Source organism: Eucyclogobius newberryi, unplaced genomic scaffold (genome assembly GCF_026437365.1).
Source record: "Eucyclogobius newberryi isolate DKJ021-1_F unplaced genomic scaffold, fEucNew1.0.hap1 SCAF_6, whole genome shotgun sequence".
NCBI classification, from domain to species: domain Eukaryota; kingdom Metazoa; phylum Chordata; class Actinopteri; order Gobiiformes; family Gobiidae; genus Eucyclogobius; species Eucyclogobius newberryi.
In genome coordinates, this window is record NW_027316278.1 from 8421628 (window position 1) to 8442367 (window position 20740).

At 41.4% G+C, this 20740-nt stretch overlaps 3 protein-coding genes across 3 annotated transcripts in view; 1 reads left to right on the plus strand and 2 right to left on the minus strand.

Moving 5' to 3' along the window:
* The window catches only part of LOC140346552 (patatin-like phospholipase domain-containing protein 7), a 35538-nt gene extending 27415 nt beyond the window's left edge, over positions 1–8123 (minus strand). Inside the window, exons 1-7 of the mRNA XM_072432677.1 lie at positions 8080–8123; positions 5169–5212; positions 3933–4013; positions 2589–2676; positions 2120–2199; positions 1907–1995; positions 734–874 (exon numbers count right to left, since the gene is read on the minus strand). Coding sequence (XP_072288778.1) covers positions 734–874; positions 1907–1995; positions 2120–2199; positions 2589–2676; positions 3933–4013; positions 5169–5210 — 521 coding nt within the window. The 5' untranslated portion in view covers positions 5211–5212; positions 8080–8123. The remainder of the gene's footprint in view (positions 1–733; positions 875–1906; positions 1996–2119; positions 2200–2588; positions 2677–3932; positions 4014–5168; positions 5213–8079) is intronic.
* A 1461-nt stretch (positions 8124–9584) lies between these two features.
* On the plus strand, positions 9585–10100 carry mrpl41 (mitochondrial ribosomal protein L41). Its single transcript, XM_072433663.1, has one exon. The coding sequence runs from the start codon at positions 9594–9596 to the stop codon at positions 9999–10001; it is 408 nt and encodes a 135-aa protein (XP_072289764.1). The 5' UTR covers positions 9585–9593; the 3' UTR covers positions 10002–10100.
* Positions 10101–10448: 348 nt separating this feature from the next.
* On the minus strand, positions 10449–16598 carry LOC140347275 (immediate early response 3-interacting protein 1-like). The gene is made up of 3 exons (XM_072433664.1): positions 16453–16598; positions 12037–12138; positions 10449–10632 (listed from the first exon to the last, which is right to left on the minus strand). The coding sequence occupies exons 1-3, from the start codon at positions 16541–16543 to the stop codon at positions 10577–10579; spliced, it is 249 nt and encodes an 82-aa protein (XP_072289765.1). The 5' UTR covers positions 16544–16598; the 3' UTR covers positions 10449–10576.
* Positions 16599–20740: the final 4142 nt, after the last annotated feature.

Consider the following 20740-nt stretch of genomic DNA (forward strand, 5'->3'; position numbering starts at 1 on the left):
TAGTGCTTTTTTGATCCGTGTAGGCCAGTGGTTCCAAAACTTTTGAAACCAGGACCTCCAAAATAACTGCGAAACTGACCCGGGACCACCACAGCAAAATTAAAGCGATGCCCTACTTATTTAGACTGGAATTTTTTTTTAAAATCGGGCATTTATTGTATTATTTGACCTAATTTCACCAAATACTACAGTTTTAAATTTAAAATAGGTAAAATACAGTATAATGTTATTTTTATGTTGAGATGATAAGTTGTATTAAATCAAATGAGTCTCAATATCCACAAAATATCCAGGCAAATCCCAGTTTCCTAACCAGGGGGCACCAGGAGGTAACTGGAATGATTTAAGATAAGATAAGATAATCCTTTATTGTCCCACATGGGGAAATTTCATTGGTGCAACGCAGGTAGATATTTCAGATTTAAAAGAAACGTGAACTAAAACCTGAATAGAAAATGTCATTTGTAGTACATTTTTCATCCTTAGTACTGTAATGTCGGATCATATTGGCATAAAAAAATGGCATTAAAACATAATTAAAACTACAAAAAAAACACCGGTACACGATACAAATGCAGATGAAACGTCAATTATTATTATTCTACACACATTTTCACCACATCAAAATTGGGGGGATATCTGGGCTAAATCAAAACTAAAAGTCTGCCACATCAAGCCTAAAATGGGCTCAGTTCAGAATGGCGCTTGTACTCGACCGCCGCTGCACACTGACCGGACGTTCTTGAGCATGTAGAGCACCTCCGAGGGCAGGTGCGAGTTCTGGACGTCAAACTCGGTCAGGTCGGCCTCCAGTAAAGCGGGAGGGGGCTCCTTAGGCTGCAGGACGGTGGGCTCCTTCCGGATGCGCAAGATCCTGATGACGACACAAAACTACGCGGTCAGAACGAATCGTCAATGACGCTGAAAAACACGCGCTTTCATCAAGGACTGGACCAGCATTTTAATTAACGTGCAGGAAACTGAAACTAAACACATTTGGTCTTTGAAAATGGCCAAATTTGAGCGACTTTGGACCAGATGTGTTTTTAGGACTTTGTGTGCCTTCATTTTTTAGATGTCTTCTTTCTTTTCTTATTTAACGTTTTTTCCTGACTATAAAAAAAGTTGCACCTTTTTTCATAGTTTTGGCCGGGGTGAGACTTATACTCCAGAGCGACTTATATGTGATATTATTCATTATTTTCACACTGGAAACCACAAGAGGGCGCTCTAGGCTCTAAAGAAGAAGAATCTGCTCTTCCTCTTCCTCTGGAGTTTGTGGAGTTGTTTAGAAGTGACACAGAGGAAGAAGAATTCAATGGATTTAGTGATTTGGGGTAAAACTGATGCTTTGGTAAACTTGTTAGCATGTTCTTTATGCTATAGTTATCTGAATAACTGTTCATATGTTACGTTAACATACCAGACACTCACCACAGTTCTGTCTGTGCGTCATGTAGCTGAAGGTATTAGCGTTAGCATACGTCATGTAGCTGAAGGTGTTAGCGTTAGCATACGTCATGTAGCTGAAGGTGTTAGCGTTAGCATACGTCATGTAGCTGAAGGTGTTAGCGTTAGCATACGTCATGTAGCTGAAGGTGTTAGCGTTAGCATACGTCATGTAGCTGAAGGTGTTAGCGTTAGCATATGTACACCTATTCCCCATCTGTTATTATTTTGAATTGCAATGTTTGTTTTTGGTCTTGGATTTTATCAAATAAATTTCCCCAAAACTTATACTCCAGTGCGACTTATATATGTTTTTTTCTTCCCTATTATGCCTTTTTTTGGCTGGTGCGACGGTATATTATTTTTTATCTCTTGTGTCCTTTCTGGTCTTGTTTCCGTGACTTGTTGTTTGTTGTGAAGTGTTTTTATTCTTCTAACTGAAAAGAAAAAGACGTACTTTCGAGCGATCGACAGGACTTTCGGCCTCTTCCTCATCTTTTGACGAGACGCAGAGTTCGAAGACGGCGGCGAAGACAGCGTTTGAACCTGTTAAAACAACAAAACACATCCACGTATTCATCTGACTTCATTCAAAACGAACAAAGAGTTTATAAAGAATGATTTAGGAGGTAGATGTTAAGTCAGTGCAGTTATTGTAAAGTTTGTGAACCTTTCTCATGATCTTTCGTCCATAAAACATCACTTTGTCTCTTTTCCTGAAGCGGTAGTGCGGTACTCCAGCCTCCAGCTCTGAGAACAAACGTAAGAAATGTACAAGTCTGTGTCTCAAGTCAGTTTGTACAGTTCATTTAGACGTTTTCCGTTTGCAATAGTTGAAACGGCGGCGAAAACTAAAAAGAATCACGTTTCCGCTGTATTTATTGATTTTCTATTCGATTTTACGTACTCTCTTTATACAATTAAAATATAAAAACTGACTTTCGCTATTGACTTCATGAACATAAAACAACGCAGACTTTTAAACCCCAAACAACATGCTTTTACTGACAGAACTGGCTCGATTCAAACGCCTGGAGCTGATCACTGACAATTAGAAAGTGGCTGAATCTCGATCTTGGGTCAGAGTAGGACAAATCGCCGCGGCGCCGGTTGAAAGTCGCCCAGCACAGGTCACTTACTCGTCTTCTTGTAACGCCTGTAAAGTAGACACACCACAGTCCCGACGATGGACACGACCGTCACGGCAGAGATCAGCACGGCCGTCCACTGGACACACAAACCACACTTTAATGCTTCACACGCTTCATACATAACAGCATTTAACGTCACATGTTTTAAATCGTATTATCGGTTATGTGAAGTTTGAAGTATTCCACTTGTTATGTTGTCATTTAAGATAAGATAAGCCTTTATTTGTCCCACAATGGGGAAATTCCAGTGTTGCAACACAAAGTAGGTACAGAGGCAAATAATAAAAACGGATAACTTATAAACAAACACTCTTATAGAAAAGCTCTTATATAACTCTTATAAAAAACCTCTTATACTAATACAAATAATAATAATAACAATAGTAACACTCTTATTTACAGCTGTTATATGGACAGAGAATATTGCACCAAGATGATTGACATTATGTGAAAGTATTGCACAGGAATGACAGTATTGCACATGAATATGACAGTATTGCACAGGAATGACAGTATTGCACATGAATATGAAGATGAATGAATGAATGCACAGTTGGTGAATATAATATATCTGTTATTGTATATTTTCTATTGTTTTTAATTATCTATTATTATTTATTATATTTATTTATATATATTTGATTCGTTTGTATTCATTTAATTATTTAAAAAAATAAATAACATTTTACTTGGTGGTCTTGTACGCTGGAGACTGTGTGAGTAAAATGTGCTTTACAAATGAAGTTGGATTGGATTAAACATAATAAACATAATATCCACACATAAATCAACATGCAAGTCGTCACTTATAAATGTCTCCATGGGTGCAATTTAATCATAATGTTTCCGTACGATCCATGAATAATTCCGTATCCGCACCCGGCATCAAATACATCTAATGGAATATCAAAAATAATATGTAGCTCTTTGTTATAAAAAAAAAGGCGAACTTTTAATGATACGACTGTGTTCAAACATAATCGAAAATTTCACCGCAATCGCAAAACACTTACCGTATTCTCCGGACTATAAGTCGCACCTTTTTTCATAGTTTTGTCCGGGGTGCGACTTATATTTATACTTATATACTTATACTCCGGAGCGACTTATTTATGATATTATTTGTAATTTTCACACTTGCAACCGCATTTCATACTCCAGTGCAACTTATATACGTTTTTTTCTTCTTTATTATGCATTTTTTGGCTACATCGCCCTCTTCTTGTTGGATCAGGAGCCCGGGCGGTTCGAGCGGGGCGGGCAGGAGAAAAGCCTTTATTAATAACGACCTTACAAACGACAAGGATGAGCGCGTGAGAGAAAAGCCCTTACCATATTGACTTCCGTCCTCTCCTCGATAAACTCCTGCATCTTGGCCGCGAGCTCGCTGCCGAGGGGCACCCTGAAGAGGCTCTGCAACACACAGCGCGGGAGGTCAAAGGTCAGAAGGGCAAAGAGAGCCACGGTTTGTGTTACAGCGATGCGATTTGCAGTTCTACCACACTACGGGATACAACCGAAAGATATACTATTATGCCAAACACTGGGGAATAACAAGCTGTGTACATCAGCAAATAAGCCGAACATGTCATCATCATCATCATCATCATAATAATAATAGTTGGGGACATAACGGGTGTTAATTGGCTAATCTGAGTAATTACACGGTTGCCTCAATGCTTCAAATAAAGTCATGCATATGTTCAGTTAATCTGTGCACTGAGCTCCTCTTATACTACCACAGATATGTTTTATACTTATTATATTCAGTTTCATTTTATTTATTTCTTATTTTAAAATGTGTCCATCTTCGCTACACTATTTTTGTTTTATTTGCCATGTATTACAATTTATAATTTGCTATTTACTATTATTTTATCATTATCATTATTGTCATCATTATTATTTTATTATTATTATCATTACCGTATTTTCCGGACTATAAGTCGCACGTTTTTCATAGTTTTGGCCAGGGTGCGACTTATACTTATATACTTGTACTTATACTTACTTATACTTCAGTGCAACTTATATACGTTTTTTTCTTCTCTATTATGCATTTTTTGGCTGGTGCGACTTATAGTCCGGAAAATACGGTAATTATATTATACAATATGATACTTTCATTCCAGTGTTTCCGCACAGTTCAAGAACAGCAGGGAGAAAGTGCTTAAATCTAACACACTCTGGGCAGTAGGGTTTTAAAAAAAGAGAGGTCTTTGTGATTATACACGTGAGCGACAGTGTCCAGGTCACTTCCCTCGTGGATCAATAAAGTTTGTCAACGTCTGACTCCCAATATTTCTGAATTTATCTTAAAAATGTATAAATGTCATTGTATTTAGACACATGGACAGCACAAACGCATTGGTAGAAATATTGCGATATACGAGGAGTGAACTGACTGCCGTTTTGTTTTTCACTTTTTTATTTCCTTTAACATTTTTAAAAATACCTGTACTGGCTTGACATGGGATATTAATACAGTATAATTGGTTGAAAAAAAGCAACAAAACTTAAGTAAAAACATATTCATTCTACTTCAAAAGAACAAGACAAACAGCATACCGGATAAATACTGCAGAACGCCGCATCTTCACCGTCGTCCATACCTAAAAAATACAATTATAGCGTCATTATTATCATTTTAATTCAAGGTAACTTGCTTATCCACCGTGTGTGTGTGTGTGTGTGTGTGTGTGTCAATGTACAGTGGGCACTTTTACTTTCACCACCAATCATAAGAATTTAGAGGTTTAGGTTATAATATTTGTGAATTCCCGTCCGTCCGCTGTGATTTAATCCGCTCACAATGAATGAACCACTGACCGAGAAAATCTGGGTCAAAGATCAAAAAGGGAAAAAGAAATGGGTCAATAGTGGTAACCAGACACTACAGCGTTAAACGGGACCGCTCGATACAGGAAATTAGTGCGATAAATTACCGTATTTTCCGGACTATCAGTCGCACCTTTTTTCATTGTTTTGGCCGTGATGCGACTTATACTTATATTTATACTTATATACTTACACTCCGGAGCGACTTATATGTGATTTGTTATTTTCACACTTGCAACCGCATTTCATACTCCAGTGCAACTCCCTGCATTTTTTGGCTGTTGCGACTTATAGTCCAGAAAATACGGTAAATCGAAAGATCGACAAATCGAGATCGAGTCATGTGAAATCGTCAAATATTTGGGAGGGTTTTCTTTAAAGTCGACCGTAAGTAAGTAAAATAAACGGTAAAAACATGTGGTTTGGAACAGAATTCAGACTTTGGAGGAAGAAATTTAATTATAACCAAATAAATTCAAATCGTAAATCGGAATTGATCAAAACGATTAATTTTTTTTTAGATCTTTGTTTTCTCCGTTCGTCCAGCCCTAGTTTGATGTACTTTGATATTGATAATATTGCAATTAGGGATGTCACAATGTCATATTTTAGTGTAACGATTATTGTGAGAAAAGAAATCCCGATTTCAAAATTATTTACGATTATTATTGTGAAATCTCATCCAACACATAATTCTTTCTCAAGTTTGTGATCGACTTTATGAAACGGAACTGTGAAAATAATGACAAACTAAGGTAAATGTGACAAAAACAGACAGGTAAAAGTAGTACTTTAGATTTAGATTTTTTTTAAACCAAAGATTGAATTAAAACAACGTAATTTTGCTTCTAAAATTGTCACGATTCTTAATTTTTTCCTTCCTACAATTATATTGTGACCAGAATAATCACAATTATCGATTGTCCAAATAATACTGACATCCCTAATTGCGATATTTGAATATATTTTTGACACAATAAATTATGTTAAATTAAAACAAATATATTTGTGCACTAAAAATTCATCAGAGACAAAACCAAGACTAAACTTCAATTTTTTTCCTTTAAAAAACGTACATTTCCGTCAGTTGGACCGTGACATTATTGCAATATACAACAATTTGATGTGACGATTTAACCTTAAACCAATAAAACCAGTCAAAAAACATAAAACGGCAATAGATAAATTAAATTGTAAATGATTGTGAAATACTGTTACTGAACTAACGTTAACTGAAGAATAATCCATAAGGAACATCTTATCTAGGTTGTATGACATGGACAGAGCGCTTAGACTTCAAGTATTAGTAACTTTATGGTTTGTGATAACATGTGATGAGATTGTCTTGTGAGTTGTGGTTCACTGTCGTGCGTCAAGACAAATCCAAACTTCAGATCTCTGGCTAAAACCGACTGAATATTTAGTTTTATGCATTAAAAAGTTGTCGTTTTGGATAATACTACCGTTCAAAAGGCTCTAAAACAATCTGGAATAAACTATTGGTTTCGGTGTGCGTTTCACAAAATCTGATCACACCCTGCCCGTTAGTCAATGGAGTAAGCGCTGTATTCGGATGACAAATACCGTATTTTCTGGACTATAAGTCGCACCAGCCAAAAAATGCATAATAGAGAAGAAAAAAACATATATAAGTTGCACTGGAGTATGAAAATAACAAATAACATCACATATAAGTCGCTCCGGAGTAGTACAAGTACAAGTACATAAGTATAAATATAAGTATAAGTCGCACCCCGGCCAAAACTATTTTAAAAAAGGTGCGATTTATGGTAAAATACGGTAGTACAATTAATTTCGAAATATTGCTCTCGATCTCATACATTTTCTCTTTTCATTTTTCAAGTTTGGCTTTACTATTTTTTTGTGCGATTCTCCTGGTGTAATAATAAAATGTAATAATAAAAATAATATCGAAAAGTAATCACGATTCATACGCTTTGTTTACAGGACATCTCTGTATTCTGATCGGCGGGAAATCGGATAACAATCGGATTTTTGCAGTGGACGTGAACATAATAACCGATATCAATTTAAAATCCAGCTAGACAATCTCAAAAATGTCACGTGTCTTTTCAATAACAACTTACAATGAAATTATAGCCTTGTTTTAAATGAGTACATAAAACAAATGTAATACAAATAAAAAAATCAAACAATACACAACAATAAATAATTATAATAAAATAATGAATAACTACCACGCGCAAGGCTATCTGGGAGAATGTATTATATTAACATAACATTTAAAACAGTAAACAAATATTGCCCTGAAAACAAATGCCATTGGAGGTCCAGTTTCTCTCGGTGTAAACACGCAGGGAGACGTCTTTCTTTCACCTAAACCGCGAAACAACATTAACATTCAAAACTTTCTGAAATACAACGCAGAATTGGACGCGAAAGTTGCATGTGAGCGAAAATAAATCTGCGATGACCTTATGCACTACCCTGAGGTTTCCCCTTTCGCTCATTCCGACACACGTTGTCAACATGCAAACCTCTGCGACCGAAAAGCGAGCGTGCACTTCCGCAACGGCCGCGAATCGTGGACGGCGTCAACGCGTAATGATCAGAGCATGTTTTCCCCAAAGTTAAATGAGCAAAAACACCGCGCACGTACCTTTGTTTGTCAAACTTTTTGTGTACACATGACGCGTGGTGGCGTAAAGTTGACGGAAACAACACGGCAACCGTTACCATCCGTCCTATCAAAATACAGTTGATGTTTACAAAACGTACGGAGAGGCGTAGGTAAATGTTTAATGGCTTTTATCAGTCTCTTCATGATTGACTATGTTATTTCGTTGTAATTTTAGCGTTTGTTTGTTTGTTTGTTTGCATTTTGGCTATGTGCATTTTGATTGTATATGCACGTTTTTAAATTCTCCTACAGTTCTTGTACTCATCTCTTATTTAATTTATTTATCTGCAATTCAAAATAACCACATCTAGCCTCTAACATTTAATTGATGTCTATTGACGAGGCCTGTGGGGACGAGGTGAGGTTGAAAAAATATATATATCGTTGTAGTATTTATTTCATCCTTAAGAATGTTTGCTATCGATTACAGGTCAGGACATATTTCTTGTAGCACTTGATTTCCAATTTGTCTGCCACTTACTTGGCATTTTTAATCAGTTTCGGGCCGAGTTTCGGCTTTTTTAAAAAATATTTTCTGGTACGCTTTTATAACCGTTTTATTTTGAAGCTCATTTAACTTCCGCTAACTCCGGTCACTTCACAAATGAAGGGGCGGGTCTTTGTGAGTATCTCCGATTTTTATTGGTGGACTGCGATTCCTTTTGACCTATGAGCGGCTCCGATTTTGAGAAGTCACTCACACTTCCACAGCAGGAGCCGTCCAAGGTTAGACTTTTTTAAAAATAGAAAATTAAGCCTAAAATGAATGATAATAAAGTTGTGTATTATTCCAGTTAAGCGATGTTGCTCAATCGCTTTGTTGTTGTGCCCAAAAACTAAACACAATCGTGGTATTTGCTCTTGGTATTATATTATTATGGTAATGCTGCAGAAAACGTGATCACGGTCTGTTTAGTTTTAATTTCTCTTCCCAGATGTAAATCAAATAACCCATTCGATTAATTGTCTAGACTGTATGTTGTGTTTTTATGTGAGCCAGAAGTTTATCCTCCTTTACATGAATTATTACAACATTAAGATTATATCACTCCAAAAAAAAGTTCAATTGATTGTTTCTCAAAATCAGAATATAGAAGAATATAATATATAATATATAGAGTATTTTGCCTACAATTGAAGTTAAAAAGTACAGTACAGTGTATTCTAAAGAGCCTGAAGTAATATTCCTTTCCATTTGTGGTCAATTTTATGGTTTATTCACGTTTTATGTAATACTTTAACCTCAACCAAAACATTTACAGGAACATTTTTGCACAGTCCTTCGATACATGGTCAAAATATCGTCCGGATATTGTTAAGAGATGTATGTTTTTGTCAATAACGCCCAGCCCTATGTCTCATACTCTATACATCTCTATACAGACTCTAAACGTTTTATAGATTTGACACATGTATATCTAAAAAAAGGCTTAATTTTCCATCGGCAATATCACTAACGCTATTGTTATTGTTTTTCCAGGTCTGGAGGAACGATGGGCGTCTTATCCACACTGATGCGTGGGATAATGCGAGGAGCAGATCGTATGTCCGAGTTCACCAGCAAACGTGGTTCAAGGACTCACAACAAGGGCCGAGGATCCAGACCCACTGGACTGAAAGTGTCCAGTAACAAGTTTGTGAGCATTCGGCAGATGATTCCCGAGTTTGTGGTCCCGAATTTGGAAGGATTTAAACTGCAACCGTACGTGTCCTACCGCGCGCCTCGAGGAACAGAGCCACCACTCACGGCGCAGAGTCTGTTTGAGGAAGCTGCGGCGCCACAGATCAAGAAAGACTTTGAAGCAGGAACTTTCAGCAAAGAGGAACTGGAGAAGTACGGATTTGAACCAACGCAAGACGGAAAACTGTTCAAATTGTTTCCAAAGAACTATGTGCGATAGACTTAGTGATAAAGACTTTTATTTGAGGTCTAGTTCAACATTTAAACAACTTCATCACTTCTGTCATTGTAAATGATCAATCTGTTGCAGAATTATTTGTAAAAATAAAGAAATGTGTTTGTCAATGCCAGTACATTTATTTGTTTGCTTGATTAATAACTTATATTGCTCTTTGAGGAACAGATTATATCACTATAATCTCCAAAGTGTGACTTTTCAAGTTAAGTTTGTAATTCATAAAAAGACAACTTGATGTGGAAATCGGCACAATCCGGTCTCAAACACAGAACCTTGTGTGACTTCCAGAGGCACATGGTGGTTCTGTCCCCCACGCCCCGGCTTACCACAAACAAGGATTGAATATTACTTTTCACACCTCTTACTCTTCAACTATTAATTTAAGTAAGTTTTACCCAATGACATAAATAGTAACTAAATAGATCAAAATTATTGTCCAGTGTATAACAAAAACATTTATTTCAATATGAATTCATTCTAATTAAATTACTTTTCCAAACATTCATTGTCATGTGCATTTGTAGAATTGCCCACTGCTCTTAATCAGTCCCTCGTCTTCATCCAAACAGAAGTAACAGAACGATACAGATGGAATTTACACCAATCAACGGCACTGAAAGAGAAACACAATCTTATTTTAATAAACTACAAAACAGAAATGAAGTAGATAACATTGCCTCCTATTATATTATAAATACCCCATTACACAGCCATTTCACACTTTCATAGTTTCTGACAGCGATGACAATGTAAAGTACAAAAAACCAAAACTACTCAAAGTACTAGATACGTATCAACACGCTTTTTACCGCAATTTTATATATCAGGCTTTCATATAAAACTCTTTAATCAAACAGCTGAATTAAGTAGTTTTAAACCACAATCGACACATTCTCTTGTACAGAGTCCTGAACACTCGCAATACTGACCTAACCATGTGCAATTCCGTCATATGTGCAATTACTGTCGTGATTCATGTGCAATTACTGTGAAATTCATGTGCAATCTATGTGCTGTCGTGACACATTCATGTGCAATTACTGTCGTGATCACATGCAATGGTATTTATTTATTTGTTTATTTTTATCTTTATTATTTTTCCCCTCCATCCTTTTCTTCTGTATCTACCTGCGTTGCATCAATGAAATTTCCCCATGTGGGACAATAAAGGAATATCTTATCTTATCTTAATTAGTATAGTATAGTATAAGTATAGTATAAGTATAGTAATAGTATAGTATAGTATAGTATAGTATAGTGTGTATATATATATATATTTTCCCCCTCCATCCCTTGTTGGGTTTTGTCTATGGGAGTTTTTGTTTATAGGAGATCTTCTACTGAAAGTGTTTTTTCAAACTTCCTATAAGTGATCTGTTCTTTTCTTCTGTGTCTGCCTCTGTATCTACCTGCGTTGCATTAATTAAATTTCCCCATGTGGGACAATAAAGGAATATCTTATCTTATCTTATATAGACCTCTGCAGAAACATGTCTGTACCGTAATTAGTTACTTTCCACCCTTTTCACTGTAATATAGTAATGTCGTACTCTGTAGACACTTTGCCTGCTATACGGTATACATAGCAGGTAAAAGTACAAAAAGTTTAGAAGGCTTTTTTTAAACTACTCGTTTTATAACTCATTCCACTCCATCTTTATCTTCAGTGCAAGATTTAAGTTCAATTTTATGTATCATTCTTTATCTTTCATAATTGTTCATTTGTTTATAACGAGCAGACAATATGACAAAAAAACATCAGGAACTTTTCCCCTTGTATCGACTGATTTCGATTATTTTTTTAATTCAACTTTATTTAGCCTAATTACAACAAATACACGTGTCTTCCGATAATAATGTCATGAACAAACAGACTTTTTAATCCGTTGCATTTAACACCCAAAAAGTCTGAACTCCACGTTTAAACCACAGACTCTCACTGACTCAAGTGGATCATTGGCCATTAGAAATGACCGAAGCACAAGTAAAGTGTGGTGGTCTCTCCAGTCTTAATCACCTCTCATGACGGTTCTGACAGAGCGGACCAGGGTCATCATCTGCGTTTTGATTCCTGGTTCATCACCGAAGCCCCCGACTCCCGTTTCCGCTCCCCAGCCAACTGTAAAGACAAAAGGTAGTGTCAAAAGGTAGTGCTGTAGCTGCTGTAAAGTCAACAAGCAAAGCTACATCACCCCGATATATTCATACAATCATAATAAAACACCATGTCCCCAGAGTTAGTCTCTGTGTCTGGAGATCTGGTCGCCGAGGCCCCTGCCGTCGACTGCCGCCCAGATCTCTCTGCACCGGCCCCTTATGGATCCTCCTGCGGGTGGTGGGCCCACGGGAGGGCGGCCCCACGTCGCTCTTTCGGGCTGTGCCCGGCCGGGCCCCGTGGGGTAAGACCCGGCCACCAGGCGCTCGCCATGGAGCACCCATCCCAGGCCTGGCTCCAGGATGGGGCCCCGGTGACGCCGATCCGGGCGACGTAAACGGCCTTGTTCGTGTCGTCGTCATAAGAGGCTTCTGAACCGATCTTTGTCTGACCCGTCACCTAGGACCTGTTTGCCTTGGGAGACCCTACCAGGGGCATGAAGCCCCCGACAACATAGCTCCCGGGATCATTCGGGCACTCAAACCCCTCCACCACGTTAAGGTGTCGGTTCAAGGAGAGGACGTCACCCCGCTGGGGGGGAAAGAGCCTGAGCTTGTGCGGGAGGTTGAGCGATACCGACTAGATATAGTCGGCCTCACCTCCACGCACAGTTTGGGCTCTGGAACCCATCTCCTTGAGAGGGGCTGGACGCTCCACTTCTCTGGTGTTGCCCCGCGGGGAGAGGCGGCCGGGCTGGTGTGGGCTTGCTGATAGCCCCTCAGCTCAGCCGCCACGTGTTGGAGTTTACCCCGGTGAACGAGAGGGTCGCGTCCCTCCGCCTTCGGGTGGGGGACAGGTCTCTCACTGTTGTGGCGGCCTACGGGCCGAACAGCAGTGCAGAGTACCCGGCCTTCTTGGAGTCCTTGGGAGGGGTACTGGACAGTGCACCGACCGGGGACTCCGTTGTTCTACTGAGGGAATTTAACGCCCACGTGGGCAATGACAGTGACACCTGGAGAGGGGTGATCGGGAAGAACGGCTTCCCCGATCTGAACCCGAGCGGTGTTCAGTTATTGGACTTCTGTGCTAGCCACGGATTGTCCATAACGAACACCATGTTCAAGCACAAGGGTGTCCATCAGTGCACATGGCACCAGGACACCCTAGGCCGGAGGTCAATGATCGACTTTGTTGTCGTGTCATCAGACCTCCGGCCGCGTGTCCTGGACACTCGGGTGAAGAGAGGGGCAGAGCTGTCAACCGATCACCACCTGGTGGTGAGTTGGATCCGCTGGCGGAGGAGGAAGCCGGACAGACTTGGCAGACCCAAGCGCATTGTGAGGGTCTGTTGGGAACGTCTAGTGGAGCCCTCTGTCAGTAGGGTATTCAACTCGCACCTCCGGGAGAGCTTCTCCCATGTCCCGGGGGAGGTTGGGGACATTGAGTCCGAGTGGACCATGTTCTCCGCCTCCATTGTTGATGCGGCTGCTCGGAGTTGTGGTCGCAAGGTCTCCGGTGCCTGTCGTGGCGGCAACCCCCGAACCCGGTGGTGGACACCGGAAGTAAGGGATGCCGTCAGACTGAAGAAGGAGGCCTATCACGCCACTCTGGCTTGTAGGTCTCCGGAGGTCATCGACGGGTATCGGCAGGCCAAGCGAGCCGCGGCTCGTGCTGTCGCAGAGGCAAAAACCCGGGCCTGGGAGGAGTTCGGGGAGGCCATGGAGGAGGACTATCGGTCGGCACCAAAGAAATTCTGGCAAACCGTCCGGCGCCTCAGGAGGGGGAAGCAGTGTCTCACCAACACCGTTTACGGTGCGGGTGGAGGCCTGCTGACCTCAACTGGGGATGTCGTCGGACGGTGGAAGGAATACTTTGAGGACCTCCTTAATCCCTCAGTCACGTCTTCCGAAGAGGAAGTAGAGACCGGGGACTCGGAGGCTGGCTCATCCATCACCCAAGCTGAAGTCACTGAGGTTGTTCGCAAACTCCTCGGTGGCAGGGCTCCGGGGGTGGATGAGATCCGCCCTGAGTACCTAAAGTATCTGGATGTTGTAGGACTGTCTTGGTTGACACGTCTCTGCAACATCGCGTGGCGTTCGGGCAGACCGGGGTGGTGGTCCCTCTGTTCAAGAAGGGGGACCGGAGGGTGTGTTCCAACTACAGAGGGATCACACTCCTCAGCCTCCCGGGTAAGGTCTATTCCAAGGTACTGGAGAGGAGAATCCGACCGATAGTCGAACCTCGGATTCAGGAGGAGCAGAGTGGTTTTCGTCCCGGTCGTGGAACACTGGACCAGCTCTATACCCTCCATCGGGTGCTCGAGGGCTCATGGGAGTTTGCCCAACCAGTCCACATGTGCTTTGTGGATCTGGAGAAGGCTTTCGACCGTGTCCCTCGGGGTGACCTTTGGGGGGTGCTCCGGGAGTACGGGGTCCGGGGCCCCTGTCCGGTCCCTGTATGACCGGAGCAGGAGCTGTGTTCGCATTGCCGGCAGTAAGTCAGACCTGTTCCCAGTGCATGTTGGACTCCGCCAGGGCTGCCCTTTGTCACCGGTTCTGTTCATAATTTTTATGGACAGAATTTCAAGGCGCAGTCAGGGGTCGGAGGGTGTCCGGTTTGGGGACCACAGGATCTCATCTCTGCTGTTTGCAGACGATGTTGTCCTGATGGCTCCATCAAACCCGGACCTGCAACATGCACTGGGACGGTTTGCAGCCGAGTGTGAAGCGGCTGGGATGAGAATCAGCACCTCCAAATCCGAGGCCATGGTTCTCGACCGGAAAAAGGTGGCTTGCCCTCTCCAGGTGGGTGGGGTGTCCTTGCCCCAAGTGGAGGAGTTCAAGTATCTCGGGGTCTTGTTCACGAGTGAGGGAAGGATGGAGCGTGAGATCGACAGGCGGATCGGTGCAGCGGCTGCAGTGATGCAGTCGCTGCATCGGACCGTTGTGGTGAAGAGGGAGCTGAGCCGAAAGGCAAAGCTCTCTATTTACCGGTCGGTCTACGTTCCTACCCTCACCTATGGTCATGAGCTTTGGGTAGTGACCGAAAGAACAAGATCGCGGATACAAGCGGTCGAAATGAGTTTCCTCCGCCGTGTGGCTGGGCGCTCCCTTAGAGATAGGGTGAGGAGCTCGGCCACACGGGGGGAGCTCGGAGTAGAGCCGCTGCTCCTCCACGTCGAGAGGAGCCAGCTGAGGTGGCTCGGGCATCTGTTCCGGATGCCTCCTGGGCGCCTCCCTCGGGAGGTGTTTCAGGCATGTCTCACCGGGAAGATTCCCCGGGGAAGACCCAGGACACGCTGGAGAGACTATGTCTCTCGGCTGGCCTGGGAACGCCTCGGGATCCCCCCGGAGGAGTTAGAGGAAGTGTCTGGGGAGGAGGAAGTCTGGGAGTCCCTGCTCAGACTGCTGCCCCCGCGACCCGGCCCCGGATAAAGCGGCAGAAGATGGATGGATGGATGGCATAATAAAACACCTGCTAAATTCACATGCATTTTGTGATGTTGAACCAAGCAATAGTTGTGACATTTCAATCAGAGATCCATTAAAATGTTATGTCATCAGAATGTTGACAATTACTGAATGGAGGCGGAAACATTTAAATCACTTCAATAATAAACTGGAATCAGACATAAATATGATTTTTGTTTTGTTTTTAATGACAAAAATTTTAGTAAAACAATGAATACCTGGGGGTCACGAGATGATTTCAAAATATAATAATTAAATCTACTATTTTTTAACATTTAAGAGTTTTGGTGAAATTGGGTCAGATAACACATTAAACCACTAAAATACAAATAAATCTAATTCATTTTAATAGTTATTACAGATTGGTTGGTTATTTTGGGAGTACCGGTCTGGAAAGTGTGGAAATCCCTGGTATAAACTAAAAATAATCAAATCAATATTGGAAAATACACTTACCAGGTTCTGACATCGCTCACATTTGTCAAAACTATCTTCCTGACCTTTTCTGAACAGTATTACAAAGATTTACTATACTACTATAAGACCACGTGGTAAAAGTTTATTTTTTTTCCTAAATCAATATCAGAATTTATACCGACCGAGTATCGATCATATTCCTTAGTATTGAAACACACATATTATAGAATGTTGATTATTCTGTGGCTAATTATAACTTGTTAATTGAAATTACTTTAAGACCCATCTCACGTTTGCCTCCAGTGAAGAACTTTTAAAGGTTCTTGTATAGAACCTGCACCATAACGATATAACGTTATAGATCCATGAGTTACAGTCATTTTGCATTAGCGGCTCCTTTCTTTTGAAGTTATGCCGAAAATAAACCATCATTACGACAAAAGTGACTCACTTTTACTCAAAAATCTTTCTTCATGAAGCACAGCGACGGCGTTCACGCACAGAATTGCAGCCTGAATCAGAGAATAAAGTGTAAAACCCATTTTAATATCACTAGCGCTACAGCTAGCTCAGCTAGCTCCGTTAGCTTCTAGTGTTTACGTCTGACGTAGCAGTACTGTGGCCGCAGAGGGTCAAACTTGTTGGCAGCTAACCGATAATAAAAAAGATCATGCAGCTAACGTCTCCGTTTGGAGAAGAAAGAACAGAATAAATGATAATAAATAACTGAACATAAATTAATGAAAAAACAAATAAACACTTTGTACGTCTTCAAAGTATGTGTTTTACGCTATATTGTGAAATACATGTATGTATATTTTTTCAAAGGAGAAAGAGCGACTTAATTCTTCTTCTTTGGTGTTTTATGGCAGTTGGTATCCAAATGTTACATTATTTATTCATTCTTTAGACTTTAATTCTGATTTAGAACTCAGAATAAGATAGTTTATTCGTTAGACTTTATTATTTTCTCGTCCAGTAGAGGGCGCTTCAGCCATTGCGTGAAAGAGTGCTTGATGACGTCACATAGTTTGATGACGTCACATAGTCTGATGACCTCATGTGCTTTGAAGATAAATGAATATAAGCAGCGGTACAACAGTCTAAAGTCTAAGACTAACAACTACAGTCGGTGGCGGTAATGTGACACTTGAATACCAAGTACCATATTATAAGTAGAAGCCATTAATTAAGTTTTTGTTTAGTTTATAAATACGGTATAGTGTAGAAGACGAGTTTTGAAGACGTACAACTACAGTAGGTGGCCGATATGGGCGAGAGCGATTCTTGGGAAATGGAAGATGAGTCAGAGGAGGTAAAGTCCCCTAGTAGGACAATCTACTTCACCAATGGAGAAACCATCGAGTACAGCACCGATGACGAGGAAGAACCCACTCCCAAGGCACCCGAAGTGACCTGGCGTTCTTTAGTGGTGCAAGTGGCAACTTTAACCATCTCAATAGTTGATTACTTGGGTGAGAGACTGGCCTCTCTGTTTGGCCTCACTAGTGCCAAATATCAATATGCCGTTGATGAATACTACCGTAAAAAGGAAGAGGAACGTCTGGCAAAGGAAGAGGAACGTCTTGCAAAGGAAGCAGAGGAAGCAAAACGTCTTGCAGAGGAAGAGGACCGTCTTGCAGAGGAACGTCTTCCAGAGGAAGCGGCGAGGGACTTTGAACATGATCCGTACTCAATGGTCAAGACAAACTGCATGGATGATTAAAAAATAAAAAAATAAGACTTACAACTACAGTAGGTGGCAGTAAATGCACTTCAGTTGTCCGCTATCTACCAGTAAAATAAAAAGCAACAAGTCGATAAGATCAGGGAGGAATCCAAGGAGAATCAGAAGAAAAGGCAATCTGAATGTACCTGAATGTTTCAATAGAGCTCTTGACCAGTCGCCGTGTCTCCTCATTCTCTTTTCTCACCTGAGCATATCATTGCCTGACCAGACACTCTGGATGGCCAAGCAGTGTCACCAAACCGCTAATATATCAAATTACAGTACTCGCTTGCAAGTTTGCAACACAATGACTTTTTATTTGAAGACACGTCACATTTACACAAACAAAGAAATCAATAAAGTAGTTTAATAAGTTGTTTACTGATCAAAGATTGCATTAATCAGTTCTGCTTAAGATATTTTCTTGCATAGCCCATCCACAACATGTGTAGACAGTTGTCCCTCACGTCTAGTTAATTCAGTTATCAAATACATAGCATACGTTTACTAAGCACATTTAAAAGCAGTACTACCAAAACATCTGAAATTGGATGTGCAAAAACTGAAGACTTGAGGTTCAACAGCGCGGTCACAATCAAATGTAGCGCTTCTTGTCAAACAAAATGGCAATGTCAAGTTTAAATTACACCGATTCACAAAAGCCTGCATATAAAAAGTCACTCTTGAATTCAATAGCTGTCTCCTCTGGGCGGGTCGTACTGCGGCGCTGCGTACTGAAACGTGAAGCAAACTGGCACCCCGGGGTTGACGCGCACGGGCAGCGCTTTGACGACCGCCATACGAGAAGCCTTGCCCTTGGCGTACGGAGCAGGCGGCGTGGAAACCGGGAGCGCTTCCTGCTGCACGTGGTCGAGATGCGGTGGCAAATCTGTAGCAATCGCCGCGCCCACGTCTGCGTCTGGAGCGAGCCGGTCCGGAGAGTCTGGAGAAGTCGGTGACTGGTCGTCTGGAAGCATCTGCAGTCCGTCCGTTGAAGTCTGGGGGTCCGTGGCATCGAAAGGTAGGGCGGCGGCGTCCGTGGCCTCTGGGGCGGCGGCGTCCGTGGCATCTGGAGGCAGGGCGGCGGCCGCCGTGGCGTCGGGAGGCAGGGCGGCGTCCGGAGGGAGGGCGGCGTCCGTGGTGTCTGTGGGCGCGGGCAAGGCGATCATGGTGGCAGGCGGTTCGCTTGGTTCCATGACGTCGGCGGCCTCGGTGACTGTGGATTCCGTTGCCGTAGCCTCTGGAAGCTCGGGCTCCTCCACCTCCTCCACCTCTTCATTTACAGCCTCCTCAGACGAGTCGACTTCCTCAGAGTCGGACTCATCTGCTGCAGTGTTTAAATACACCTGTAAATGGAGAACACATTTGAGAATTTATACTTTTATTCAAGTTGAACCCGGCTATTCTAGTCTAGAAAAGTGCTCAAGACTTAAATTAAGCTGCAGCAAGTTATTTGTCTTGTTTTTTAACCTCGGTTTGCGAAACAAATGTATGCAAGCAATAGAAACACATTTCAGTTTGATTTAAGAGACAACAAATCAAATATTGAGGGTGTAAATTTGTGCATGCAGACTACAATAAAGTTCTGTGCAGGTATACGTTTCTTGCTTTAGTTTACAATTAGAATACAAAAGGTCTTACTCTTGTGTAATATATTCATTTGTTCACCAAAAACAAAAATGCAGTGTGTCAATGTTGTAGAAAAATATTCTGTTGTATGTCAGAGTTGTTCATGTTTAGTGTTGCCATACTTACGATCTTTCGAGCTAAAGAAATGCCTAAATACTCTTGTGTAATTTGTACATAAACTAATCCAAGGGGAGAAAAAAAAAAAGGCATTAAAACTACTATAAAAACACAAACATTCTATCATTAACATGGTTTGGGTTGCCAGATTCAAACTAAAACCAACTTGTTTGTGTCCTCGATATATAGAACATCCAATGGCAGCTCAAGTTGGTAAATCAGACACGATCACGAGTGCTGGTCGTTTAGATCAGATCAACTCACGGGTTTAGACTTCACAAGCGTCAGCAGGAACAAGGCACCGATCACCGTCCAAACAGTTTTAACTCCCATCTTGTGAGCAGCAACAGAGCAGCGTTAGTGACACACTCCATGTTTACACGGCTTCAAAAAGGCCAAACGACTCACCTCAAGTCCTCTTTCCGCGAGCAAACCTGAACGACGCCCGACTCCGATCAGACTTCTCCATTCTGCCCGGCTTATATACGCGGGACAAATGTGATGCGAGGGCACAAAATGGTAGTAATTCATCCCACGAACAAAGCCGTATCATTTAGGGGGTCAAAATTAGACTGTGCTAAAAATTGTCGGCGGGTAATAGGAAAAGACAAGAGCGCAGCGTAAACATGCCTATTGTGGCTTTGGGGTGAACAATGGGAAGCATCTGTAGAGGCTTTAAATACAACTCGCTCAACCTCAAGACAATTCAGACAGACGGGGATTAGTTTGCTTTGGTACGCTCTGCTTCACACTCCGTTTAGGCCATGAACTGAATCTACTGCTGAAAGTTTATCCGTGTTCTTTGTTTTTGAGATTACTGAACACTGTAAGACAATCGCCTTTACAGTCTTCAAAACGTGCAGATGAAGCCAATATACAGATAAGATGAGATCAGGTTGGACATTTGGCATATTATTTGCATTACTGTATTTTCCGGAGTATAAGTCGCACCAGCCAAAAAAAATGCATAAGAAAAAAACTGGACAATGAAAATGCGGTTACAAGTGTGATAATAATATCACATAAGTCGTTCGAGTATAATGCCCAGGCCAAACTATGAATAAAGTGTGATTTATAGTCCAGAAATACGGTATTTGCAACGTAGCCTTCAAAAATAAAGCACTCAATCCATTTTTTTGGGTCAAAAATCACGTTATCAAGTGCATATGTTCATGTTTTTGTAATTACATTTTGGTGGCGTAAAAGGGTACTCAAGATTAGTTTACTTTATCGTGATTATTTCAGTCACAATATAATCATTAGA